The 27926-nt window shown below is 55.3% G+C and overlaps 1 protein-coding gene across 1 annotated transcript; it reads right to left on the minus strand.

Annotated features, from left to right (window-relative positions):
- On the minus strand, positions 1 to 24973 carry LOC149427452 (kinesin-like protein KIF17; the record flags this gene model as incomplete). Its single annotated transcript, XM_089668016.1, has 10 exons — positions 1 to 3014; positions 6229 to 6346; positions 9456 to 9520; positions 13340 to 13598; positions 15661 to 15892; positions 15970 to 16103; positions 19868 to 19917; positions 20001 to 20148; positions 21973 to 22052; positions 24505 to 24973. Coding segments are annotated over 10 exons (1758 nt in total), but the record flags the coding sequence as incomplete, so codon positions are not given.
- Between the last annotated feature and the right edge of the window lie 2953 nt (positions 24974 to 27926).

The raw sequence follows: 27926 nt of genomic DNA on the forward strand, positions 1-27926 counted from the left end.
TTGTGTTCAATCTGGGAAATACATTTATTGTACAAAATACATTGTGGGGAACTTATCATGATTGGAGCATTCCGACCAATCAGCTTCTGCGTCTCATTTCCAGAGCCGCACTGAACAAGCTGAAGTTAGAAGCTGATTGGTTGCTATGCTCAGCTGATTGGTTGCTATGCTCAGCTGATTGGTTGCTATGCTCAGCGGCTTCAGATTCTGTCTTCTCCAGTTGTGATAAACATCCCCCAGCAGGTTCTGGGCGTACAGACTCTCCTCGTGGGCCCCCCAGCAGGTTCTGGGTGCACAGACTCTCCTCGTGGGCCCCCCAGCAGGTTCTGGGTGTACAGACTCTCCTCGTGGGCCCCCCAGCAGGTTCTGGGTGTACGGACTCTCCTCGTGGGCCCCCCAGCAGGTTCTGGGTGCACGGACTCTCCTCGTGGGCCCCCCAGCAGGTTCTGGGTGTACGGACTCTCCTCGTGGGCCCCCCAGCAGGTTCTGGGCGTACGGACTCTCCTCGTGGGCCCCCCAGCAGGTTCTGGGTGTACAGACTCTCCTCGTGGGCCCCCCAGCAGGTTCTGGGCGTACAGACTCTCCTCGCGGGCCCCCAAGCAGGTTTTGGGCGTACGGACTCTCCTCGCGGGCCCCCCAGCAGGTTCTGGGCGTACGGACTCTCCTCGCGGGCCCCCCAGCAGGTTCTGGGCGTACAGACTCTCCTCGCGGGCCCCCCAGCAGGTTCTGGGCGTACAGACTCTCCTCGCGGGCCCCCCAGCAGGTTCTGGGCGTACAGACTCTCCTCGCGGGCCCCCCAGCAGGTTCTGGGCGTACAGACTCTCCTCGCGGGCCCCCCAGCAGGTTCTGGGCGTACAGACTCTCCTCGCGGGCCCCCCAGCAGGTTCTGGGCGTACAGACTCTCCTCGTGGGCCCCCCAGCAGGTTCTGGGCGTACAGACTCTCCTCGTGGGCCCTCCAGCAGGTTCTGGGCGTACAGACTCTCCTCGTGGGCCCCCAAGCAGGTTCTGGGCGTACAGACTCTCCTCGTGGGCCCCCCAGCAGGTTCTGGGCGTACAGACTCTCCTCGTGGGTCCCCCAGCAGGTTCTGGGCGTACAGACTCTCCTCGTGGGCCCCCCAGCAGGTTCTGGGTGTACAGACTCTCCTCGTGGTTCCCCCAGCAGGTTCTGGGCGTACAGACTCTCCTCGCGGGCCCCCCAGCAGGTTCTGGGCGTACGGACTCTCCTCGCGGGCCCCCCAGCAGGTTCTGGGCGTACGGACTCTCCTCGTGGGCCCCCAAGCAGGTTCTGGGCGTACGGACTCTCCTCGCGGGCCCCCCAGCAGGTTCTGGGTGTACAGACTCTCCTCGTGGGCCCCCCAGCAGGTTCTGGGCGTACAGACTCTTCTTGTGGGCCCCCCAGCAGGTTCTGGGTGTACAGACTCTCCTCGTGGGCCCCCCAGCAGGTTCTGGGTGTACAGACTCTCCTCGTGGTTCCCCCAGCAGGTTCTGGGCGTACAGACTCTCCTCGCGGGCCCCCCAGCAGGTTCTGGGTGTACAGACTCTCCTCGTGGGCCCCCCAGCAGGTTCTGGGTGTACAGACTCTCCTCGTGGGCCCCCCCAGCAGGTTCTGGGCGTACAGACTCTCCTTGCGGGCCCCCCAGCAGGTTCTGGGCGTACAGACTCTCCTTGTGGGTCATCAGCCTTGTATGAAGGATGTTGTTAGCAGCAGAGGCTTCTGGGAGAACCTCCACCTGTCTATATTTGACCATAGGGCTCCTCACAGATAGGGAGCTGCCTGCCTCCCCCCATGCAGTGTGGACGGCGGACAGGGACGATTAGTAGGCAGTGCAGTGACACTGGACAGAAACTGTCACACAGGAAGTTTTAATTACATTGAGGGTCCCTGCATAGCGGTGCCTATTCTATCACTTTGAGGGTCCCTCCATGGCGGTGCCTGCTGTATCACATTGAGGGTCCCTCCATGGCGGTGCCTGTTGTATCACACTGTTGCTCCCTCCATGGCGGTCGGTGCCTGCTGTATCAGATTGTTGGTCCCTCCAGGGCGGTGCCTGTTGTATCAGATTGTTGGTCCTCCAGGGCGGTGCCTGTTGTATCAGATTGTTGGTCCCTCCAGGGCGGTGCCTGTTGTATCAGATTGTTGGTCCTCCAGGGCGGTGCCTGTTGTATCACATTGTTGGTCCTCCAGGGCGGGGTCAGTTGTATCACATTGAGTGCTCCTCCAGGGCGGTGCTTGTTGTATCACATGGAGGGTCCTTCCATAGTGGTGACTTTTGTATCACACTGTTGGTCCCTTCAGGGCGGTGCCTGTTGTATCACATTGAGGGTCCCTCCATGGCGGTGCCTGCTGTATCACATTGAGGGTCCCTCCATGGCGGTGCCTGTTGTATCACACTGTTGCTCCCTCCATGGCGGTGCCTGCTGTATCACACTGTTGGTCCCTCCAGGGCAGTGCCTGTTGTATCACACTGTTGATCCCTCCAGGGCGGTGCCTGTTGTATCACATTGAGTGCTCCTCCAGGGCGGTGCCTGTTGTATAACATTGAGGGTCCCTCCATGGCGGTGCCTGTTGTATCACATTGAGGGTCCCTCCATGGCGGTGCCTGTTGTATCACACTGTTGGTCCCTCCAGGGCGGTGCCTGTTGTATCACATTGAGCGCTCCTCCAGGGCGGTGCCTGTTGTATCACATTGAGCGCTCCTCCAGGGCGGTGCCTGTTGTATCACATTGAGCGCTCCTCTAGGGCGGTGCCTGTTGTGGCTGGATACACTGAAGGACAGGAACCTCCCAGAATGTCCGGCTCCCATTCAGGGTCAGTAAAGCTCGGTGTGGTTCTTGCTCTTCTTCCGCTTGGTCTTAGCAGAAGGTGCCGGGATCTCTAGAGATTCCAGCCGGAATGGCCGAGGTAAAGGTGCGTCCATGGACTGGATGGGGGACACGGAACTTCGACTTGACGTCAGGATGGATGGAGATGTGTTCAGGGGGGTGGGATATGCCGGAGACGTGCCGTGAAGGCCTGCAGAGAGGATCAACATGACACATCAATACTTATTACGCCTGGACTAACCTCCAGGGAACAGAACATCATGTAGGGACAATAGAGAGGAGTGTGCAGGTGAGGGCCCTTCCTCGTGTAGGGACAATAGAGAGGCGTGTACAGGTGAGGGCCCTTCCTCGTGTAGGGACAATAGAGAGGCGTGTACAGGTGAGGGCCCTTCCTCGTGTAGGGACAATAGAGAGGAGTGTACAGGTGAGGGTCCTTCCTCATGTAGGGACAATAGAGAGGAGTGTGCAGGTGAGGGCCCTTCCTCATGTAGGGACAATAGAGAGGAGTGTGCAGGTGAGGGCCCTTCCTCATGTAGGGACAATAGAGAGGAGTGTGCAGGTGAGGGCCCTTCCTCATGTAGGGACAATAGAGAGGAGTGTGCAGGTGAGGGCCCTTCCTCATGTAGGGACAATAGAGAGGAGTGTGCAGGTGAGGGCCCTTCCTCATGTAGGGACAATAGAGAGGAGTGTGCAGGTGAGGGCCCTTCCTCATGTAGGGACAATAGAGAGGAGTGTGCAGGTGAGGGCCCTTCCTCATGTAGGGACAATAGAGAGGAGTGTGCAAGTGAGGGCCCTTCCTCATGTAGGGACAATAGAGAGGAGTGTGCAGGTGAGGGCCCTTCCTCATGTAGGGACAATAGAGAGGAGTGTGCAGGTGAGGGCCCTTCCTCATGTAGGGACAATAGAGAGGAGTGTGCAGGTGAGGGCCCTTCCTCGTGTAGGGACAATAGAGACGAGTGTACAGGTGAGGGCCCTTCCTCGTGTAGGGACAATAGAGAGGAGTGTGCAGGTGAGGGCCCTTCCTCGTGTAGGGACAATAGAGAGGTGTGTACAGGTGAGGGCCCTTCCTCGTGTAGGGACAATAGAGAGGCGTGTACAGGTGAGGGCCCTTCCTCGTGTAGGGACAATAGAGAGGAGTGTACAGGTGAGGGCCCTTCCTCATGTAGAGGTCATAGAGAGGCGTGTACAGGTGAGGGCCCTTCCTCGTGTAGGGACAATAGAGAGGAGTGTACAGGTGAGGGCCCTTCCACATGTAGGGACAATAGAGAGGAGTGTACAGGTGAGGGCCCTTCCTCATGTAGAGGTCATAGAGAGGCGTGTACAGGTGAGGGCCCTTCCTCATGTAGAGGTCATAGAGAGGAGTGTACAGGTGAGGGCCCTTCCTCATGTAGAGGTCATAGAGAGGTGTGTACAGGTGAGGGCCCTTCCACATGTAGAGACAATAGAGAGGAGTGTACAGGTGAGGGCCCTTCCTCATGTAGAGGTCATAGAGAGGCGTGTACAGGTGAGGGCCCTTCCTCATGTAGAGGTCATAGAGAGGTGTGTACAGGTGAGGGCCCTTCCTCATGTAGAGGTCATAGAGAGGAGTGTACAGGTGAGGGCCCTTCCTCATGTAGAGGTCATAGAGAGGCGTGTACAGGTGAGGGCCCTTCCTCATGTAGGGACAATAGAGAGGAGTGTACAGGTGAGGGCCCTTCCACATGTAGAGGTCATAGAGAGGCGTGTACAGGTGAGGGCCCTTCCTCATGTAGGGACAATAGAGAGGAGTGTACAGGTGAGGGCCCTTCCACATGTAGAGGTCATAGAGAGGCGTGTGCAGGTGAGGGCCCTTCCTCATGTAGGGACAATAGAGAGGCGTGTACAGGTGAGGGCCCTTCCTCATGTAGAGACAATAGAGAGGTGTGTACAGGTGAGGGCCCTTCCTCATGTAGAGGTCATAGAGAGGAGTGTACAGGTGAGGGCCCTTCCTCATGTAGGGACAATAGAGAGGAGTGTACAGGTGAGGGCCCTTCCTCATGTAGAGGTCATAGAGAGGCGTGTACAGGTGAGGGCCCTTCCACATGTAGAGGTCATAGAGAGGCGTGTACAGGTGAGGGCCCTTCCACATGTTGAGACAATAGAGAGGTGTGTACAGGTGAGGGCCCTTCCTCATGTAGGGACAATAGAGAGGCGTGTACAGGTGAGGGCCCTTCCTCATGTAGGGACAATAGAGAGGAGTGTACAGGTGAGGGCCCTTCCTCATGTAGAGGTCATAGAGAGGCGTGTACAGGTGAGGGCCCTTCCACATGTTGAGACAATAGAGAGGCGTGTACAGGTGAGGGCCCTTCCACATGTTGAGACAATAGAGAGGCGTGTACAGGTGAGGGCCCTTCCTCATGTAGAGACAATAGAGAGGTGTGTACAGGTGAGGGCCCTTCCTCATGTAGGGACAATAGAGAGGAGTGTACAGGTGAGGGCCCTTCCACATGTAGAGGTCATAGAGAGGCGTGTACAGGTGAGGGCCCTTCCACATGTAGAGGTCATAGAGAGGCGTGTACAGGTGAGGGCCCTTCCACATGTAAAGGTCATAGAGAGGAGTGTACAGGTGAGGGCCCTTCCACATGTAGAGGTCATAGAGAGGAGTGTACAGGTGAGGGCCCTTCCTCATGTAGAGGTCATAGAGAGGCGTGTGCAGGTGAGGGCCCTTCCTCATGTAGAGGTCATAGAGAGGCGTGTACAGGTGAGGGCCCTTCCTCATGTAGAGGTCATAGAGAGGCGTGTACAGGTAAGGGCCCTTCCACATGTAGAGGTCATAGAGAGGCGTGTGCAGGTGAGGGCCCTTCCTCATGTAGAGGTCATAGAGAGGCGTGTGCAGGTGAGGGCCCTTCCACATGTAGAGGTCATAGAGAGGCGTGTGCAGGTGAGGGCCCTTCCTCATGTAGAGGTCATAGAGAGGCGTGTACAGGTGAGGGCCCTTCCACATGTAGAGACAATAGAGAGGCGTGTACAGGTGAGGGCCCTTCCACATGTAGAGGTCATAGAGAGGCGTGTACAGGTGAGGCCCTTCCTCATGTAGAGGTCATAGAGAGGCGTGTACAGGTGAGGGCCCTTCCTCATGTAGAGGTCATAGAGAGGCGTGTACAGGTGAGGGCCCTTCCACATGTAGAGACAATAGAGAGGCGTGTACAGGTGAGGGCCCTTCCACATGTAGAGGTCATAGAGAGGCGTGTACAGGTGAGGCCCTTCCTCATGTAGAGGTCATAGAGAGGCGTGTACAGGTGAGGGCCCTTCCTCATGTAGAGGTCATAGAGAGGCGTGTACAGGTGAGGGCCCTTCCACAGCTCGACATTCCTGCATGGAGGGGCTTGGGTGACAGGCGCTAGTATTTGTGGAATGATCCCCTCCCCCCCCCGTAGTGGACTCACCCAGGCTCCTCATGGGGTCAGCGCTCAGGATCTGGCTGGCTCTCTTGGATCTGAAGTAATTGCTGGCCAGGTTTTCACTGTCGCTGCGGCTGAGCATAGCCTTGTATCGGTCCTCCACCTGGAAGCACAGACAGAACGGTCACTATATCGCAGAGACCACACGAGGCGCTCTTCTCTGGAGGACACCATGCAATTCTGTGTGTATGCTGGGCTGTGACTTCTCATACACAGGACAGGTCCACGTCCCGAGTCCTCTGCAATGTCCACATTCATGTGCCAATCCACGCCTCTCTCCTCCACACCCAATCCACGCCTCCCTCCGCTACGCCCGATCCACGCCCCCCTCCGCTACGCCCGATCCACGCCCCCCTCCGCTACGCCCAATCCACGCCTCCCTCTGCTACGCCCCCTCTGCCACGCCCGATCCTTGTCCCCCTCCGCTACGCCCAATCCACGCCTCCCTCTGCTACGCCCCCTCTGCCACGCCCGATCCACGTCCTCCTCCGCCACGCCCAATCCACGCCTCTCTGCTACGCCCCCTCCGCCACGCCCGATCCACGTCTCCCTCCTCCACGCCCGATCCACGCCCCCCCTCCTCCACGCCCGATCCACGTCCCCCTCCGCTACGCCCGATCCACGCCCCCCTCCTCCACGCCCGATCCACGCCCCCCTCCGCTACGCCCGATCCACGCCCCCCTCCGCTACGCCCGATCCACGCCCCCCTCCGCTACGCCCGATCCTTGTCCCCCTCCGCTACGCCCGATCCACGTCCCCCTCCGGTACGCCCGATCCACGTCCCCCTCCGGTACGCCCGATCCACGTCCCCCTCCGCTACGCCCGATCCACGCCTCCCTCCGCTACCCTCGATCCATGCCTCCCTCTACTACGCCCAGGGTTGGTGAGCTGAGTGCAGGGTTGGTGAGCTGAGCTGAGTGCAGGGTTGGTGAGCTGAGCTGAGTGCAGGGTTGGTGAGCTGAGCTGAGTGCAGGGTTGGTGAGCTGAGTGCAGGGTTGGTGAGCTGAGTGCAGGGTTGGTGAGCTGAGCTGAGCGCAGGGTCGGTGAGCTGAGCTGAGCGCAGGGTCGGTGAGCTGAGCTGAGCGCAGGGTCGGTGAGCTGAGCGCAGGGTTGGTGAGCTGAGCGCAGGGTTGGTGAGCTGAGCTGAGTGCAGGGTTGGTGAGCTGAGTGCAGGGTTGGTGAGCTGAGCTGAGTGCAGGGTTGGTGAGCTGAGTGCAGGGTTGGTGAGCTGAGCTGAGTGCAGGGTTGGTGAGCTGAGCGCAGGGTCGGTGAGCTGAGCTGAGCGCAGGGTCGGTGAGCTGAGCGCAGGGTCGGTGAGCTGAGCGCAGGGTTGGTGAGCTGAGCGCAGGGTTGGTGAGCTGAGCTGAGCGCAGGGTTGGTGAGCTGAGCTGAGCGCAGGGTTGGTGCGCTGAGCGCAGGGTTGGTGCGCTGAGCGCAGGGTTGGTGAGTTGAGCGCAGGGTTGGTGAGTTGAGCTGAGCGCAGGGTTGGTGAGCTGAGCTGAGCGCAGGGTTGGTGCGCTGAGCGCAGGGTTGGTGAGCTGAGCGCAGGGTTGGTGAGCTGAGCTGAGTGCAGGGTTGGCGCGCTGAGCGCAGGGTTGGCGAGCTGAGCTGAGTGCAGGGTTGGCGCGCCCTCGATCCACACCTCCCTCCGCTACCCTCGATCCATGCCTCCCTCTACTACGCCCAGGGTTGGTGAGCTGAGTGCAGGGTTGGTGAGCTGAGCTGAGTGCAGGGTTGGTGAGCTGAGCGCAGGGTTGGTGAGCTGAGCTGAGTGCAGGGTTGGTGAGCTGAGTGCAGGGTTGGTGAGCTGAGCTGAGTGCAGGGTTGGTGAGCTGAGCTGAGTGCAGGGTTGGTGAGCTGAGCTGAGTGCAGGGTTGGTGAGCTGAGCTGAGCGCAGGGTCGGTGAGCTGAGCGCAGGGTTGGTGAGCTGAGTGCAGGGTTGGTGAGCTGAGCTGAGTGCAGGGTTGGTGAGCTGAGTGCAGGGTTGGTGAGCTGAGTGCAGGGTTGGTGAGCTGAGTGCAGGGTTGGTGAGCTGAGTGCAGGGTTGGTGAGCTGAGTGCAGGGTTGGTGAGCTGAGTGCAGGGTTGGTGAGCTGAGCGCAGGGTTGGTGAGCTGAGCGCAGTGTTGGTGAGCTGAGCGCAGGGTTGGTGAGCTGAGCTGAGCGCAGGGTTGGTGAGCTGAGCGCAGGGTTGGTGAGCTGAGCGCAGGGTTGGTGAGCTGAGCTGAGCGCAGGGTTGGTGAGCTGAGCTGAGCGCAGGGTTGGTGAGCTGAGCGCAGGGTTGGTGAGCTGAGTGCAGGGTTGGTGAGCTGAGCTGAGTGCAGGGTTGGTGCTCTGAGCGCAGGGTTGGTGCTCTGAGCGCAGGGTTGGTGAGCTGAGCGCAGGGTTGGTGCTCTGAGCGCAGGGTTGGTGAGCTGAGCGCAGGGTTGGTGAGCTGAGCGCAGGGTTGGTGAGCTGAGCGCAGGGTTGGTGAGCTGAGCGCAGGGTTGGTGAGCTGAGCGCAGGGTTGGTGAGCTGAGCGCAGGGTTGGTGAGCTGAGCGCAGGGTTGGTGCGCTGAGCTGCCATTGAACATGAACGGCGATGCGCTCACACAGCGAGTTCCAGAGCCTTGCTGTAAAGCGTGCAGCACTGTGTACATTACCGCCGTGCGCTAAACGTGTGAACAGGCCCTGCGTACAAATAACAGGAATAGGAGTTGGCAGACTTGCAGGGACTAATATCAGAGGAAGAATCAATCGAGTCATCGCAGGAATGACAATAATCTGGTTTGTGATTTAGATGGTGATTATCCAATCGGCAGCCCAGAGTATACGGCCCAGAGTATACAGCCCAGAGTATACAGCGTGTATATACAGCCCAGAGTATACGGCCCATAATATACGGCCCAGAGTATACAGCGTGTATATACAGCCCAGAGTATACAGCCCAGAGTATACAGCATGTATATACGGCCCAGAGTATACGGCCCAGAGTATACGGCCCAGAGTATACGGCCCAGAGTATACGGCACAGAGTATACAGCACAGAGTATACAGCCCAGAGTATACAGCCCAGAGTATACAGCCCAGAGTATACAGCCCAGAGTATACAGCCCAGAGTATACGGCCCAGAGTATACGGCATGTATATACGGCCCAGAGTATACGGCCCAGAGTATACAGCATGTATATACGGCCCAGAGTATACGGCCCAGAGTATACAGCAGATCACTTACCATCAGATGTTCTCCATTCTCAGGCGATGGCATCTTCTTGGCTTTGGCGGATGGCAGACCTGGAGCTGCAGGGAGAGGGAAGGTATAATGACCACCATTGGAGGAGAACGCCCCGCCCCCTGGGGGAGGGATTTATAACATGGAGGGCGGACTATAATCTGGGAAGATTTGGAGTAAAGGGGAGAAGTGTTCACACCACAGAAATCCCACAAAAATTGTGCTGCCTGAAGTTCTGCTGAAGCGCTCCTCGGGTCCGAATGTGTGCATCAGGTGCTGCCCCCCCCCCCCCACAGGTTGTCCCGCTGAGCAGCAAAATGTGATGGGAGGGCCACACCCCGCCAGGAGCCACTCCATAGGCCTTATGTAGCCGGCTTCCAATACACAGTCTCTGCCTTAGGACACTCCCCCCCACACAGTCTCTGCCTTAGGACACTCCCCCCCACACAGTCTCTGCCTTAGGACACTCCCCCCAAAGTCTCTGCCTTAGGACACTCCCCCCCCACACAGTCTCTGCTTTAGGGACGCCCCCTCCAACACAGTCTCTGCCTTAGGGCATGCCCCCCCTACACAGTCTCTGCCTTAGGACACACACCCCCAAAGTCTCTGCCTTAGGACACGCCCCCCCAAAGTCTCTGCCTTAGGACACTCCCCCCCACACAGTCTCTGTCTTAGGGCACGCCCCCCCTACACAGTCTCTGCTTTAGAGACGCCCCCTCCTACACAGTCTCTACCTTAGGACACGCCCCCCCCTACACAGTCTCTGCCTTAGGACACACCCCCTCCTACAAGTCTCTGCCTTAGGACACGCCCCCTCCTACACAGTCTCTGCCTTAGGACACGCCCCCCTACACAGTCTCTGCCTTAGGACACTCCTCCCCACACAGTCTCTGCCTTAGGGCACGCCCCCCTACACAGTCTCTGCCTTAGGACACGCCCCCCCTACACAGTCTCTGCCTTAGGACACGCCCCCCCTACACAGTCTCTGCCTTAGGGCACACCCCCCCCCACAGTCTCTGCCTTAGGACACTCCCCCACACAGTCTCTGCCTTAGGGCACACCCCCCCCACAGTCTCTGCCTTAGGGCACGCCCCCCCCCCACAGTCTCTGCCTTAGGGCACGCCCCCTCCCGACGCATCTCTCCCCAATAGGGCATAAAGTAGAACCAGAAGGCACAAATTGGTGGAACGCGATGCCGCTGCTGATTTATTGTGGTTGCCTTATTTGTTTTTTTTTCTTTTTTGTAAACCTGTAAAAAACTTTGAATAAAAAATATTTTGAAAAGAAAAAAAACCCACAAAAAAAGGCAAAACTTTTTTTCTTTCAGTTTTGAGTAAGGTGGGGGTTATAACCCCTGTCAGGTTTTTTTTTCGCCATTTGTGTCCTATTAAGATTTCCCTTCACTTCCTGTCCCATAGTCAAACAGGAAGTGAGAAGAAATCCACTCAAATTAAGGGCATTCTGTCACCCCCTTCCTGCCTACCGAGCACTGTCACCCCCTCCCTGCCCACCGGGCACTGTCACCCCCTTCCTGCCTACCGAGCACTGTCACCCCCTCCCTGCCCACTGGGCACTGTCACCCCCTCCCTGCCCACCGGGCACTGTCACCCCCTCCCTGCCCACCGGGCACTGTCACCCCCTCCCTGCCCACCGAGCACTGTCACCCCCTCCCTGCCTACCGAGCACTGTCACCCCCTCCCTGCCTACCGAGCACTGTCACCCCCTCCCTGCCTACCGAGCACTGTCACCCCCTCCCTGCCCACCGAGCACTGTCACCCCCTCCCTGCCTACCGAGCACTGTCACCCCCTTCCTGCCCACCGGGCACTGTCACCCCCTTCCTGCCTACAGGACACTTCTACCCCCTTCCTGCCTCCCGGGCACTTCTACCCCCTTCCTGCCTACAGGGCACTTCTACCCCCTTCCTGCCTACAGGGCACTTCTACCCCCTTCCTGCCTACAGGGCACTTCTACCCCCTTCCTGCCTACCGGACACTTCTACCCCCTTCCTGCCTCCCAGGCACTTCTACCCCCTTCCTGCCTACAGGGCACTTCTACCCCCTTCCTGCCTACAGGGCACTTCTACCCCCTTCCTGCCTACAGGGCACTTCTACCCCCTTCCTGCCTACCGGACACTTCTACCCCCTTCCTGCCTCCCAGGCACTTCTACCCCCTTCCTGCCTACAGGGCACTTCTACCCCCTTCCTGCCTACCGGACACTTCTACCCCCTTCCTGCCTCCCAGGCACTTCTACCCCCTTCCTGCCCACCGGTCACTTCTACCCCCTTCCTGCCTACAGGGCACTTCTACCCCCTTCCTGCCTACAGGACACTTCTACCCCCTTCCTGCCTACCGGACACTTCTACCCCCTTCCTGCCTACCGGACACTTCTACCCCCTTCCTGCCTACAGGGCACTTCTACCCCCTTCCTGCCCACCGGGCACTGTCACCCCCTTCCTGCCTACCGGGCACTTTTACCCCCTCCCTGCCCAGGCCAATTTTCAGTGCTGTTGCACTTTGAATGACAATTGCGCGGTCATGCAACCCTGTACCCAGATGAAATTTTTATCATTTTTTTCACACAAATAGAGCTTTCTTTTGGTGCTATTTAATCACCACTGAATTTTTTTATTTTTTGCTGAATAAAACAAAAAACACCTGAAACGTTTGAAAAAAAGCGCACTTTTCAGTTATAAAATTTTGCAAATAAATAACATTTCTTCATAAATTTAGGTCAAAATGTATCCCGCTACATTTCTTTGGTGAAAATAATAATTGAATTTGTATTTTTTTTTCAAATGTTTCTATTATTTTTTATTAAATTTTTTCTTTTTTTCCACCATTTTATTTTTCAGCGCACTGCGACCGAACCAATACAATGTTACCATAGTAACACCAAACTACTCTGGGCGAGTGATCAGGATTTATTTTTTTTTTTTTAACACATTGTGATTGCCGATACCGATGTATTTCATTGATATTTGCGATCAGGGGCGGACTGACCATTTGGAAACTCGGGAAGTGCCCGAGGGCCCGGGGTCAGTAGGGGGCCCCATGAGATGCCCCTGGTACCTTTTTCATAGGCTTTTTTGAGTTTGGGCAAGGACACAGGGGCCCCATGATCCCCTATTGCCTGGGGGCCCCATGAGTTGTCAGTCTGCCCCTGCTTGCGATCATTGTTACTGAATGAAACTGATTCAGTCTTTTGTTGTGATTAGCTGTGATTGGGCAAAGCTGATCACATGATACAGATGGGCTGTGATTGGCCCTGTCGGTATCATGTGAGCACCTTGACCAGTCACGTGCTAACAACATAATTGTATACAATTGACATGTGATCTGCTGTGATTGGTCACAGTGGTCACATGACACTGGCAACAGGCCGGTGTAGTGATATGTCATGGGCTGTGTCCCGTGGACACAGCCAGTACCAGTTTGCGCCGCCGCGCGGTCACGTGAGCGGCACGTTTTGACAGGACTTCATATGACGCCCAGTCACAACGGCGAGTGTCCCGCCTGCCCGTCAGTCTGCTGTAGAGGTCAATAATTAAGCCCTTTTGGGGTGAAACGCGTTAGTGGGGTGTGGCCTGAGGCAGGGACTGTGTAATGGAAGCCAGGCATTTACACTACGCACGTGCTCTGTTGCTCCTAAATTCTAGGCCAATCCCGGCCCATGTTTTGTCCTCCGGTGGGTGGGGCAGCCAGGACCAGGGGTGAAATGACAACTCATGGGGCCCCCGGGCAATAGGGGATCACGGGGCCCGTGTCCTCGCCCACACTCAAACCACACCCAAAAAAGCCTATGAAAGGTACCAGGGACATCTCATGGGCCCCCCTAGGGCAGTGCCCGAGTTCCCCAATGCTCAGTCCGCCCCTGGCCAGGACTGACCTGTAGGGAGGCTGGTCTTCTGCATGACCAGCTCTGGGATCCTCCAGGTCCCGCTGTCCTCGTCCCAGACCGCCTCTCTCCGGACCTTATCCAGGTTGCTGTAGTTGCAGTCTCTGCGGATGAGGGGCTGGACCTGGTCTAGGATCTGCTGGAAGAGGAGGAGGTCCATTTCCTGGCGGCGGATGGTGACCAGGTAGTCATCTCTGTCCCGCGCGAACTCCGAGTGGAGGTCTTCAATTTCGATCTCGGCAGCTTTCAGCTGTGTCATAGAATCAGAAAGGAAAACAAATGGCGAGGTCAGTGATTTGCTGCTGTATACAAGAGGTGTCAAGGCGTGGCTTCTCCTCTGTGACCTGCATGAGAGACACAAGTGTCCAATGACGAGCCCCCCCTGCAGTGACCGTCCTGACATCAGCACAGCTCTATGGGACGTCTCTGGGCTGAACTCGGTGTAGTTATTCCCCCTGAGGTCATCACAGAGGACAAGGGGGCGCTCTTTACGTCTGGAGGAAAAGAAATGTCATCTCCAAACACGGAAAGGTTTCTTCACAGTAAGAGCTGTGAGAATGTGGAATAGACTCCCTCCAGAGGTGGGTGTGGCCAGCTCAGTGGATTGCTGTAGGAAAGTCCTGGATCCTTTCTTGGATACACAGAATATAACTGGATAGAACATTTATAGGGAACGTTGATCCCGGGAATATCCGATTGCCTCTCGGGGGGTCAGGAAGGAATTTTTTCCCTGCAGGAGCACATTGGATCGTGCTTTGCTGGGATTTTTGCCTTCCTCTGGATCCACTGTGGGTGTCAGATTATAACTTTTTTTTTTTTTAATGGTTGAACTGGATGGACTTTTGTCTTTTTTCAGCCAGACTATTGCAGGCCATAGACGGGTCGAAAATCGGCCGTTTAAAAAAAAAAAAAGAAAAATCGGTCGTTCAATCGGCTGACGTTACCACCAATGGTAGAAAAAAAAAAATCGGCCGATTTTCGTCCCATCTATGGCCGGCATTTAACCCCATAATTACTTCTGTCCCTGCAGAGACAGGAGCACACAGGGGGGCAATACATAAGAAGAAGGAAAAGAAGAAAAAGAAGAAGAAGGAAAAGAAGAAGAAGAAGGAAAAGAAGAAAAAAAGAGGAAGGAAAAGAAGAAGAAAAAAAGAAGACGAAGAAAAAGAAGAAAAGAAGAAAAAAGAAGAATAAAAAGAAGGGAAGAAAAAGAAGAAGAAGAAAAAAAGACAGAGAAAGAAGACGAAGAAGAAGAAAAAGAATACGAAGAAGAAGAAGAAAAAAGAAGAAAAAAGAAGACGACGAAGAAAAAGAAGTAGAAAAAGGAGAAGAAAAAGAAGAAAAAAAGACAAAGAGAAAGAAGACAAAGAAGAAGAAAAAGAAGATGAAGAAGAAGAAAAAAGAAGACGACGAAGAAAAAGAAGAAGACTAAGAAGAAGAAGAAAAAGAAGAAAAAGAAGAAGAAAAAGAAGACGAAGAAGAAGAAGAAGAAAAAAGAAGAATTCCAGTCCACTATTATATTTTATATTACGGCTCATGCGCAGATTTTTTATCGGGAAACCGATCGCCTGATTTGCCCATCATTGCCGGGAAAATCGGCTGATTATCAAAAAGCCAATTTTCCAACATGCCTGATAAAGAAAATGTGCAAAAACCCCGAAAAACGGCCGACCATTTAACCCACTAATGCTGCGAAAATCGGCCGATATTTTTTTCCGGACGATTTTCGACCCGTCTATGGCTGACATATGTAACGATGAATGTTAATAAAACATTCCTGGCATCCATTTAGATGTGCATGCTCCTCCCCGCTGGCCACTGAGCAGTGCAAGCTTTAGCTGTGCAATCTGCTGATTGGTTGCTGGAATACACTCTGACAGATTACACACAGATTAGATGTTTTATTAGATTGCAACTGATCAGCACATTACATAGCTATAGTCTACGCCTGGCAAGCAGGGTGGATCATGCACGGCTATAGGGATGCCAGGGATGTGTTCTTTCATATAAAGCCAGGAAAGAGCAGTACAGTCATGGATGTCAGCTCTAAAGATCAGGCCCACACATGATAAACAGCAAAAACTACTGACAGCAGAGAAAGCGAATATCTGTAAGATGTGGGCCAATGACAGGACAGATGAGGAGCAGAGGGGATGGATGATGATTGAGGGCGGGCTCAGGATACCTGCTGCAGCTTCAAGGGGTTCTACTGTGGAGATGGAAGTTTGGAGGAAATGGAGGGTGAGCAGTTTCAGGGGAATTTGTGATAGGTGGAGTTCGGCTGTCAATGTGAGCGTCAGCTCTTGGGTCACCTTTTTCTGCAGCTTCTCTATGTGCTTGCTCTTGACTTGCAGCTCGTCCTGGATGGACTCGTAGACATTGAGTAGCACGCGGTCCCCGCTCTCCTCGTCTATGTTCTGCAGTGCCTCTATCAGCTCCTTCTTGCGCTCGTCTGCGTATCTCTTCCGCCGTTTGTGCTTCTCCTTCAGGTCTTTGTTTTTGGCCTGTTCTCCTCCCACCACCTGCTGCTCCAGCATCTGCAGCCTGCGGGAAAAGAGAACCTGTCACTCCGATCCACAACTGGATTCCTCCAATCCCTGCAGAGAACCGAGACTACAAACCTGGCAAGCACTTCCTGGGGGCTGACAGGGCGGACGGCGTCCTCCGGTGGTAGCAGCATGTTGGAGGTGGAGCCCGCGGTGAGGTCCTCCCTCTTCACGCTGCGCAGATGTACGGCCACCTGTCCCGTCTCTGCCTAGGATGGACAATGGAGTGCAACATGTTAGACGGGAACAGAGATCCATTCACTGGAAACAAGGACAGAGCTGAGTACGTGAACACCCAGAGTCTATGAAATCTTCATGTCAGGTGATCTGCCATTAGGCAAAGGTCCCCTCCCCCGAGCTGTGAACCTAGATCAGCAGCATTGGTTGCAGGTCCTCCCTTTTGTGTCCCCCAGGCAGGGGCCTCTTCTGCCTATCCCTTGGCCTGCCCTGGCAGTGCTGCCACACGGTCCCATATCTCACAAAGGCAATAGATGGCAGACAGTAAAATCAATGTCCCATGAAGGCTAGGATCTATCCCCCCCCATATACAATGTATCCTCTGTACTGGGTCTATCCCCCCCCATATACAATGTATCCTCTCTACTGGGTCTATCCCCCCCCATATACAATGTATCCTCTGTACTGGGTCTATCCCCCCCCCCATATACAATGTATCCTCTGTACTGGATCTATCCTCCCCCCGTATACAATGTATCCTCTGTACTGGATCTATCCCCCCCCATATACAATGTATCCTCTGTACTGGATCTATCCCCCCCCATATACAATGTATCCTCTGTACTGGATCTATCCTCCCCCCGTATACAATGTATCCTCTGTACTGGGTCTATCCTCCCCCCGTATACAATGTATCCTCTGTACTGGATCTATCCCCCCCATATACAATGTATCCTCTGTACTGGATCTATCCCCCCCATATACAATGTATCCTCTGTACTGGATCTATCCCCCCCCATATACAATGTATCCTCTGTACTGGATCTATCCTCCCCCCGTATACAATGTATCCTCTGTACTGGGTCTATCCTCCCCCCGTATACAATGTATCCTCTGTACTGGATCTATCCCCCCCCCCCATACAATGTATCCTCTGTACTGGATCTATCCCCCCCCATATACAATGTATCCTCTGTACTGGGTCTATCCCCCCCCCCATATACAATGTATCCTCTGTACTGGGTCTATCCCCCCCCCCATATACAATGTATCCTCTGTACTGGATCTATCCTCCCCCCGTATACAATGTATCCTCTGTACTGGATCTATCCCCCCCCATATACAATGTATCCTCTGTACTGGATCTATCCCCCCCCATATACAATGTATCCTCTGTACTGGATCTATCCTCCCCCCGTATACAATGTATCCTCTGTACTGGGTCTATCCTCCCCCCGTATACAATGTATCCTCTGTACTGGATCTATCCCCCCCCCCATATACAATGTATCCTCTGTACTGGATCTATCCTCCCCCCGTATACAATGTATCCTCTGTACTGGATCTATCCCCCCCCATATACAATGTATCCTCTGTACTGGATCTATCCCCCCCCATATACAATGTATCCTCTGTACTGGATCTATCCTCCCCCCGTATACAATGTATCCTCTGTACTGGATCTATCCCCCCCCCCGTATACAATGTATCCTCTGTACTGGATCTATCCTCCCCCACCCATACAATGTATCCTCTGTACTGGGTCTATCCCCCCCCCCCCGTATACAATGTATCCTCTGTACTGGATCTATCCCCCCCCATATACAATGTATCCTCTGTACTGGGTCTATCCCCCCCCCCCCCGTATACAATGTATCCTCTGTACTGGATCTATCCCCCCCCCATATACAATGTATCCTCTGTACTGGGTCTATCCCCCCCCCCCGTATACAATGTATCCTCTGTACTGGATCTATCCTCCCCCCATATACAATGTATCCTCTGTACTGGATCTATCCCCCCCCATATACAATGTATCCTCTGTACTGGGTCTATCCCCCCCCCCCCCGTATACAATGTATCCTCTGTACTGGGTCTATCCTCCCGTATACAATGTATCCTCTGCACTGGGTCTATCCTCCCCCCGTATACAATGTATCCTCTGTACTGGGTCTATCCTACCCCCCCCCCCCCGTATACAATGTATCCTCTGTACTGGATCTATCCCCCCCCATATACAATGTATCCTCTGTACTGGGTCTATCCCCCCCCCCCCCGTATACAATGTATCCTCTGTACTGGATCTATCCCCCCCCCATATACAATGTATCCTCTGTACTGGGTCTATCCCCCCCCCCCGTATACAATGTATCCTCTGTACTGGATCTATCCTCCCCCCGTATACAATGTATCCTCTGTACTGGGTCTATCCCCCCCCATATACAATGTATCCTCTGTACTGGGTCTATCCCCCCCCCCCGTATACAATGTATCCTCTGTACTGGGTCTATTCCCCCCCCCTGTATACAATGTATCCTCTGTACTGGGTCTATCCTCCCCCCCCCCTGTATACAATGTATCCTCTGTACTGGGTCTATCCTCCCCCCCCTCCCCTGAATACAATGTATCTTCTGTACTGGGTCTATCCCCCCCCCCCTGTATACAATGTATCCTCTGTACTGGGTCTATCCCCCCCCCCCGTATACAATGTATCCTCTGTACTGGATCTATCCTCCCCCCCCCTCCCGTCTATCCTCTCCCCTGTATACAATGTATCCTCTGTACTGGGTCTATCCTCCCCCCCCCCCCATATACAATGTATCCTCTGTACTGGGTCTATCCCCCCCCCCCATACAATGTATCCTCTGCACTGGGTCTATCCTCTCCCCCCCTGTATACAATGTATCCTCTGTACTGGGTCTATCCCCCCCCCCTGTATACAATGTATCCTCTGTATTGGGTCTATCCCCCCCCCCCCCGTATACAATGTATCCTCTGTACTGGGTCTATCCTCTCCCCTGTATACAATGTATCCTCTGTACTGGGTCTATCCCCCCCCCCCCGTATACAATGTATCCTCTGTACTGGATCTATCCCCCCCCCCCCCGTATACAATGTATCCTCTGTACTGGATCTATCCTCCCCCCCCCTCCCGTATACAATGTATCCTCTGTACTGGATCTATCCTCCCCCCCCTCCCGTATACAATGTATCCTCTGTACTGGGTCTATCCTCTCCCCTGTATACAATGTATCCTCTGTACTGGGTCTATCCCCCCCCCCCCCGTATACAATGTATCCTCTGTACTGGATCTATCCCCCCCCCCCTGTATACAATGTATCCTCTGTACTGGGTCTATCCTCCCCCCCCCCCCATACAATGTATCCTCTGTACTGGGTCTATCCTCCCCCCCCATACAATGTATCCTCTGCACTGGGTCTATCCTCTCCCCTCTATACAATGTATCCTCTGTACTGGGTCTATCCCCCCCCCCCCCCCGTATACAATGTATCCTCTGTACTGGGTCTATCCTCCCGTATACAATGTATCCTCTGCACTGGGTCTATCCTCCCCCCGTATACAATGTATCCTCTGTACTGGGTCTATCCTACCCCCCCCCCCCCCGTATACAATGTATCCTCTGTACTGGGTCTATCCTCTCCCCCGTATACAATATATCCTCTATACTGGGTCTATCCTACCCCCCCCCCCGTATACAATGTATCCTCTGTACTGGGTCTATCCTACCCCCCCCCGTATACAATATATCCTCTGTACTGGGTCTATCCCCCCCCCCGTATACAATGTATCCTCTGTACTGGGCCTATCCTACCCCCCCCCCCCCGTATACAATATATCCTCTGCACTGGGTCTATCCTCTCCCCCGTATACAATGTATCCTCTGCACTGGGTCTATCCTCCCCCCCGTATACAATGTATCCTCTGTACTGGGTCTATCCTACCCCCCCCCCCCCCCGTATACAATATATCCTCTGCACTGGGTCTATCCTCTCACCTGGATTGCCGGATCCTCTGCCATGGGTCCTCCAACAGTCACACTGGCCCCTGCGGACAGTAAACGATGGCGGTTGGTGCGGCAGGCCACGGTACAATGTTACATTGTTTACATTTCCATTCACAACCTTCACCTGTTCTCTTTTTCAGATCTTCCTCCATGCTAGCCAGCTGCTGGTCATAGGAGCTCCGCAGGTTACAGATATCTTCCTCCAGCCTGGCCCGAGACTTCTGTTCTGCCTCGTATTCCGCCTTCAGCCGGGCGAACCTCTCCTCGTACTCCTGTGCACGGGATCAGGTAAGGGGATTATTGTATGAACACATCTGAGATCTGACTGTTCCCCCGTTACATGGCCCTCTCCTGGGGCGGAGATTCTGACTGTGGAGGTACAGGGAGACTGGTCAGTCTGTGTCCCACTGGGGAGACTTTCCTTCACTTCCTGTCACGAGACACAACAGGAAGTGAGGAGTTGTCACCTGACTAGGGGGTCCTCATTGTAGCATTCTCGCTCTATTCCTCTTTTAGCGACAATGGTCACAAATATAGTGAGGGTCAACCTCCCCAGCAGGGACACGGACAGCATTCCAGCATCAGCTCTGATTGGCTGCATCTGCCTTCCTGCATGGGTGGCGCCATTTGAAGCTCTCTGGAGACCTGTAGTCAGTCTGATTGGCTCTGTCCTTGCGGGGAGTTTGGATTGCACTATCATATAGTGTCTATAGGCCTGCACTACTTGCAAGGATGCCACGACTACCCAAAGCAGGCTCCCATTGGCTGGGTCAGTGATTTAACCCCCTGGCGCCGGCGCCTCCCGGCCCTTTAAGGGTTTCAGAAGCCGGGAGGTGGGGCGGGGTTTAGGGTCATGTGACCGACGTGACATGCCGTCACATGATCGGGAAAGGTCCCGATTGAAAGAGGACATCGGGACCTTTCCGTGAGTACCGGACATGTGTACTGGGAGTGCGCAGGGCGCGTGCTCTCAGCACGTCTTTTTTTTTAATAGAACGCAAATGTGCAGCTGCTCGGTGTCTAGGCCCAGACGCCGGGAGGTCGCACATTTGCGTTCGACCGGAGCCAAGAGGTTAAACAGCTCATGGTGGACAATTGATGGGCTCTGAGGAAAGGGGAGTGAGACCTCAGAAACACATCGGTGAACACAACAGGTCATGGTGGACAATTGATGGGCTCTGAGAAAAGGGGAGTGAGACCTCAGAAACACATCGGTGAACACAACAGGTCATGGTGGACAATTGATGGGCTCTGAGAAAAGGGGAGTGAGACCTCAGAAACACATCGGTGAACACAACAGGTCATGGTGGACAATTGATGGGCTCTGAGGAAAGGGGAGTGAGACCTCAGAAACACGTCAGTGAACACAACAGGTCATGGTGGACAATTGATGGGCTCTGAGGAAAGGGGAGTGAGACCTCAGAAACACGTCGGTGAACACAACAGGTCATGGTGGACAATTGATGGGCTCTGAGAAAAGGGGAGTGAGACCTCAGAAACATGTTGGTGAACACAACAGGTCATGTTGGACAATTGATGGGCTCTGAGGAAGGGGGGGTGAGACCTCAGAAACACGTCGGTGAACACAACATCTCATGGTGGACAATTGATGGGCTCTGAGGAAGGGGGGGGGTGAGACCTCAGAAACACGTCGGTGAACACAACATCTCATGGTGGACAATTGATGGGCTCTGAGGAAGGGGGGGGGTGAGACCTCAGAAACACGTCGGTGAACACAACAGGTCATGGTGGACAATTGATGGGCTCTGAGGAAAGGGGAGTGAGACCTCAGAAACACGTCGGTGAACACAACAGGTCATGGTGGACAATTGATGGGCTCTGAGGAAGGGGGGGGGTGAGACCTCAGAAACGCGTTGAACACAACAGGTCATGGTGGACAATTGATGGGCTCTGAGGAAAGGGGGGGGGTGAGACCTCAGAAACGTGTTGGTGAACACAACATCTCATGGTGGACAATCGATGGGCTCTGAGGAAAGGGGGGGGTGAGACCTCAGAAACGTGTTGGTGCACAACACGTGTGTATTGGCGGGATGGTCATTACATGAAGGTGGATATTGGGTCAGGGCCCGCATTACCTGGCGGATCAGCTGCTTTTCTGCCTCCACGTCCACTACATGTCCATTGACTTCTGCCTTCACTGGCGGCTTCTCAAATGCTGATAGAAACAACACGGTCAGTCTGACAGATTATCCTCTGACACCATAAATCAGAAATTATCATTAATATTGGCTTGTATCAGGATTATATGCTGCAATGGTGTCACACAAGTGGTGATCGGGTTCCAAGCATCAACAATATAAAAAATAAACAACGCGTTTTGCAGATTCACACACCGCCCTTCGTCAGGCTGACTACATTATGACGTCAGTTACTTGCCGATACCTATAGCTCATATGCAACCTTTAGATATCTCTGGTGGCTCTGAATCCAGACATTCATGAATTATTATTATTTCAGGTAATTATATATCACCAATCAATGTACTCCGCGCTTTACATATAAATTGTACATTCCCATCAGGCCCCGCCCCCGAGGAGCGTACAATCTAAAGTCCCTAACTCACATTCTTACATACACATACTAGGGCCAATGCAGACAGGAGCCAATTCACCTCCCAGCATGTCTTTGGAGTGTGGGAGGAAACAAGAGTACCCGGAGGAAACCCACGCAGGCACAGGGAGAACATGCAAACTCCAGCCAGGCGGTGCCGTGGTTGGGATTCAAACCGACGACCCTAGTATTAATGATGTCATATTTTACCCTTTCAGCCCTGATAAGGGGGGGGGAGGGTGTTTGTGAATCCCCAAAATTGGATTTTTTTTTCCCATTTAATAAAATATCCAGATGGAATTTATCAGTCCGGACACTTTCCCCCCCCTTCCAGTCCGGACACTTTCCCCCCCCCTTCCAGTCCGGACACTTTCCCCCCCTTCCAGTCCGGACACTTTCCCCCCTTCCAGTCCGGACACTTTCCCCCCCCTTCCAGTCCGGACACTTTCCCCCCCCTTCCAGTCCGGACACTTTCCCCCCTTCCAGTCCGGACACTTTCCCCCCCCCTTCCAGTCCGGACACTTTCCCCCCTTCCAGTCCGGACACTTTCCCCCTTCCAGTCCGGACACTTTCCCCCCTTCCAGTCCGGACACTTTCCCCCCTTCCAGTCCGGACACTTTCCCCCCTTCCAGTCCGGACACTTTCCCCCCTTCCAGTCCGGACACTTTCCCTTCTTCCAGTCCGGACACTTTCCCCCCTTCCAGTCCGGACACTTTCCCCCCCTTCCAGTCCGGACACTTTCCCCCCCTTCCAGTCCGGACACTTTCCCCCCTTCCAGTCCGGACACTTCCTCCCCCCTTCCAGTCCGGACACTTCCCCCCCCTTCCAGTCCAGGCACTTCCCCCCCTTCCAGTCCGGACGCTTTCACCCCCTTCCAGTCCGGACGCTTTCACCCCCTTCCAGTCCGGACGCTTTCACCCCCTTCCAGTCCGGACGCTTTCACCCCTTCCAGTCCGGACGCTTTCACCCCCTTCCAGTCCGGACGCTTTCACCCCCTTCCAGTCCGGACGCTTTCACCCCCTTCCAGTCCGGACACTTTCCCCCCTTCCAGTCCGGACACTTTCCCCCCTTCCAGTCCGGACACTTTCCCCCCCTTCCAGTCCGGACACTTTCCCTTCTTCCAGTCCGGACACTTTCCCCCCCTTCCAGTCCGGACACTTTCCCTTCTTCCAGTCCGGACACTTTCCCTTCTTCCAGTCCGGACACTTTCCCCCCTTCCAGTCCGGACACTTTCCCCCCCTTCCAGTCCGGACACTTTCCCCCCCTTCCAGTCCGGACACTTTCCCCCCCTTCCAGTCCGGACACTTTCACCCCCTTCCAGTCCGGACACTTTCCCTTCTTCCAGTCCGGACACTTCCCCCCCTTCCAGTCCGGACACTTCTTTAAAATCTTGGCCAAAATGTATTCAGCTATCTTTTTGGTAAACAAAAAAAAAACAATCCAAATTAGTTTATAACCAAAAATTATAATTTTTCAAAAAAAAATTTAACATTTTTATTTTATTTTTTTATATTATTTATGTTTTTTTTTTTTTTTACATACTGTCACCTTAGCAATACATTGTTACCATGGTGACACTGTACTACTTGTGGGGGGTGATGAAGATTTTTTTTTTTTTACACAGATTGCTTTTACACCCATAAAGGCTGTAAGAGGAATCATTTTTCCTTCTCTCTGGCTGCATTCCTACAGCCATTGAGAAATACTGTGTGAGCTGTGATTGGTCACAGCTTGTTACATGGTACAAGGCTGTTGTGAATGGCCCTGTACCATGTGATCTCTGTGATCATTCATAGATTTCACACGTAGTAAGCAATGATGTCAGAAGTGAAATCTTGCTTACTACTCTTCATGTGATCACTGATTGGCCAATCACATGAATGGGGACCTCACACTGAGGTCCCGTACAGCGATGGGTTTTCCCAGGGAGCGCGCACATGCAGGGAAGTGGGAGGATGTTTATAAACGGCCAATCGCTCCTGTCCGGCCCATGTACATAAACGGGCGGACGGGAAGTGGTTAATAACAGCACCTCCTATACATGTACTCCCACTTACGGGTTATGTCTTTGATGTCGGGTTTGTGGGTCAGCATGGACTTTAACTTCTTGATCTCCTCTTGGTACTCTCTCAGCAGGGCGTCTTTAGGGTCCTCATTGATGCGCGGTTTGTTTTTGATGTTTTTGGCTCGGTTGGCGTAGCGCAGCGTGCTGAGGGTCTCGTCGTAATTGTTGTCGGCGGGAGACAGACAAGCCACCATCAGAGTCTTGGTGTTTCCCCCGAGCGAGTCCTGCAGAAGGCGGGTCAGCTTGGAGTCTCTGTAGGGGATATGCGTAGACTTCCCGTCCACCAGGGCCGAGATGACGTTACCCAGAGCGGAGAGGGACAGGTTTATTTTGGTGGCCTCTTTCAGACGCTCTCCGGTGGCTCCAGTTTTTGACTGTCTCTCGCTGCCTGCCAGATCTACAAGATTCAGCTTTCCTGCTCGTAGGTGATCTTCGCCTTTCTGATCTGTGGGGAGACGAGTCTGTTACTGAAAGAGATATTCTGACCTCCTCACCCCACTGCATGGAGGATATCTGGGCCTCCCACCATCGACTTGGCATCAGAACATCGCCCCTTGCCCACGTCACGTTGGCATAGTCCCCCTCCCCACGTCACGTTGGCATAGTCCCCCTCCCCACGTCACGTTGGCATAGTTCCCCTCCACACGTCACGTTGGCATAGTTCCCCTCCACACGTCACGTTGGCATAGTCCCCCTCCCCACGTCACGTTGGCATAGTCCCCCTCCCCACGTCACGTTGGCATAGTCCCCCTCCCCACGTCACGTTGGCATAGTCCCCCTCCCCACGTCACGTTGGCATAGTTCCCCTCCCCACGTCACGTTGGCATAGTTCCCCTCCCCACGTCACGTTGGCATAGTCCCACTCCCCACGTCACGTTGGCATAGTCCCCCTCCCCACATCACGTTGGCATAGTCCCTCTCCCCACGTCACGTTGGCATAGTTCCCCTCCCCACGTCACGTTGGCACAGCACCCTCCCCACGTCACGTTGGCATAGTCCCCCTCCCCACGTCACGTTGGCATAGTCCCCCTCCCCACGTCACGTTGGCATAGTCCCCCTCCACACGTCACGTTGGCATAGTCCCCCTCCCCACGTCACGTTGGCATAGTCCCCCTCCACACGTCACGTTGGCATAGTCCCCCTCCCCACGTCACGTAGGCATAGTACCCCTCCCCACGTCACGTTGGCATAGTCCCCCTCCCCACGTCACGTTGGCATAGTCCCACTCCCCACGTCACGTTGGCATAGTTCCCCTCCCCACGTCATGTTGGCATAGTTCCCCTCCCCACGTCACGTTGGCATAGTCCCCCTCCCCACGTCACGTTGGCATAGTCCCCCTCCCCACGTCACGTTGGCATAGTCCCCCTCCCCACGTCACGTTGGCATAGTCCCACTCCCCACGTCACGTTGGCATAGTCCCCCTCCCCACGTCACGTTGGCATAGTCCCCCTCCCCACGTCACGTTGGCATAGTTCCCCTCCCCACGTCACGTTGGCATAGTTCCCCTCCCCACGTCACGTTGGCATAGTTCCCCTCCCCACGTCACGTTGGCATAGTTCCCCTCCCTTCGGGGTAGCCCCCTCTCCCCTTGTCACATCGGGGTAGCCCCCTCTCCCATCGGGGTAGCCCCCTCTCCCCTTGTCACATTGGGGTAGCCCCGTCTCCCATCGGGGTAGCCCCCTCTCCCCTTGTCACATCGGGGTAGCCCCCTCTCCGCTTGTCACATCGGGGTAGCCCCCACTCCCATCGGGGTAGCCCCCTCTCCCCTTGTCACATTGGGGTAGCTCCCTCCCCCTTGTCACATCGTGGTAGCTCCCTCCCCCTTGTCACATCGGGGTAGCCCCCTCTCCCCTTGTCACATCGGGGTAGCTCCCTCCCCCTTGTCACATCGTGGTAGCCCCCTCTCCCCATGTCACATCGGGGTAGCCCCCTCTCCCCTTGTCACATCGGGGTAGCCCCCTCCCCCCTTGTCACATCGGGATAGCCCCCTCTCCCCATGTCACATTGGGGTAGCCCCCTCTCCCCATGTCACATTGGGGTAGCCCCCTCTCCCCTTGTCACATCGGGGTAGCCCCCTCTCCCCTTGTCACATCGGGGTAGCCCCCTCTCCCCATGTCACATCATGGTAGCCCCCTCTCCCCATGTCACATCGGGGTAGCCCCCTCCCCTCTTGTCACATCGGGGTAGCCCCCTCTCCCCTTGTCACATCGGGGTAGCCCCCTCTCCCCATGTCAGATCATGCTATCCCCCTCTCCCCATGTCACATTGGGGTAGCCCCCTCCCCCCCTTGTCACATCGGGGTAGCCCCCTCTCCCCTTGTCACATCGGGGTAGCCCCCTCTCCCCATGTCACATCATGCTATCCCCCTCTCCCCATGTCACATCGGGGTAGCCCCCTCCCCCCCTTGTCACATCGGGGTAGCCCCCTCTCCCCTTGTCACATCGGGGTAGCCCCCTCTCCCCATGTCACATCGGGGTAGCCCCCTCTCCCCTTGTCACATCGGGGTAGCCCCCTCTCCCCATGTCACATCAGGGTAGCCCCCCTCCCCATGTCACATCGGGTAGCCCCCTCTCCCCTTGTCACATCGGGGTAGCCCCTCTCCCCATGTCACATCAGGGTAGCCCCCCTCCCCATGTCACATCAGGGTAGCCCCCTCCCCCCTTGTCACATTGGGGTAGCCCCCTCCCCCCTTGTCACATTGGGGTAGCCCCCTCTCCCCATGTCCCATCGGTGTAGCCCCCTCTCCCCTTGTCACATCGGTGTAGCCCCCTCTCCCCTTGTCACATCGGGTAGCCCCCTCTCCCCATGTCACATCGGGGTAGCCCCCCTCCCCATGTCACACCGGGGTAGCCCCCTCCCCATGTCACATCGGGGTAGCCCCCCTCCCCCCATGTCACATCAAGGTAGCCCCCTCCCCATGTCACATCGGGGTAGCCCCCTCCCCCCTTGTCACATCGGGGTAGCCCCCTCCCCCCTTGTCACATTGGGGTAGCCCCCTCCCCCCATGTCACATCAGGGTAGCCCCCTCCCCATGTCACATTGGGGTAGCCCCCCTCCCCATGTCACATCAGGGTAGCCCCCCTCCCCATGTCACATCAGGGTAGCCCCCTCTCTCCATGTCACATCGGGGTAGCCCCCTCCCCCCATGTCACATCAGGGTAGCCCCCTCCCCATGTCACATCGGGGTAGCCCCCTCCCCCCTTGTCACATCGGGGTAGCCCCCTCCCCCCATGTCACATCGGGGTAGCCCCCCTCCCCATGTCACACCGGGGTAGCCCCCTCCCCATGTCACATCGGGGTAGCCCCCTCTCCCCATGTCACATCGGGGTAGCCCCCCTCCCCATGTCACACCGGGGTAGCCCCCTCTCCCCATGTCACATCGGGGTAGCCCCCTCTCCCCATGTCACATTGGGG

The sequence above is a fragment of the Staurois parvus genome, unplaced genomic scaffold (assembly GCF_062004578.1).
Source record: "Staurois parvus isolate SC_StPar_1 unplaced genomic scaffold, SC_StPar_1.0 ptg003748l, whole genome shotgun sequence".
Taxonomy (NCBI): domain Eukaryota; kingdom Metazoa; phylum Chordata; class Amphibia; order Anura; family Ranidae; genus Staurois; species Staurois parvus.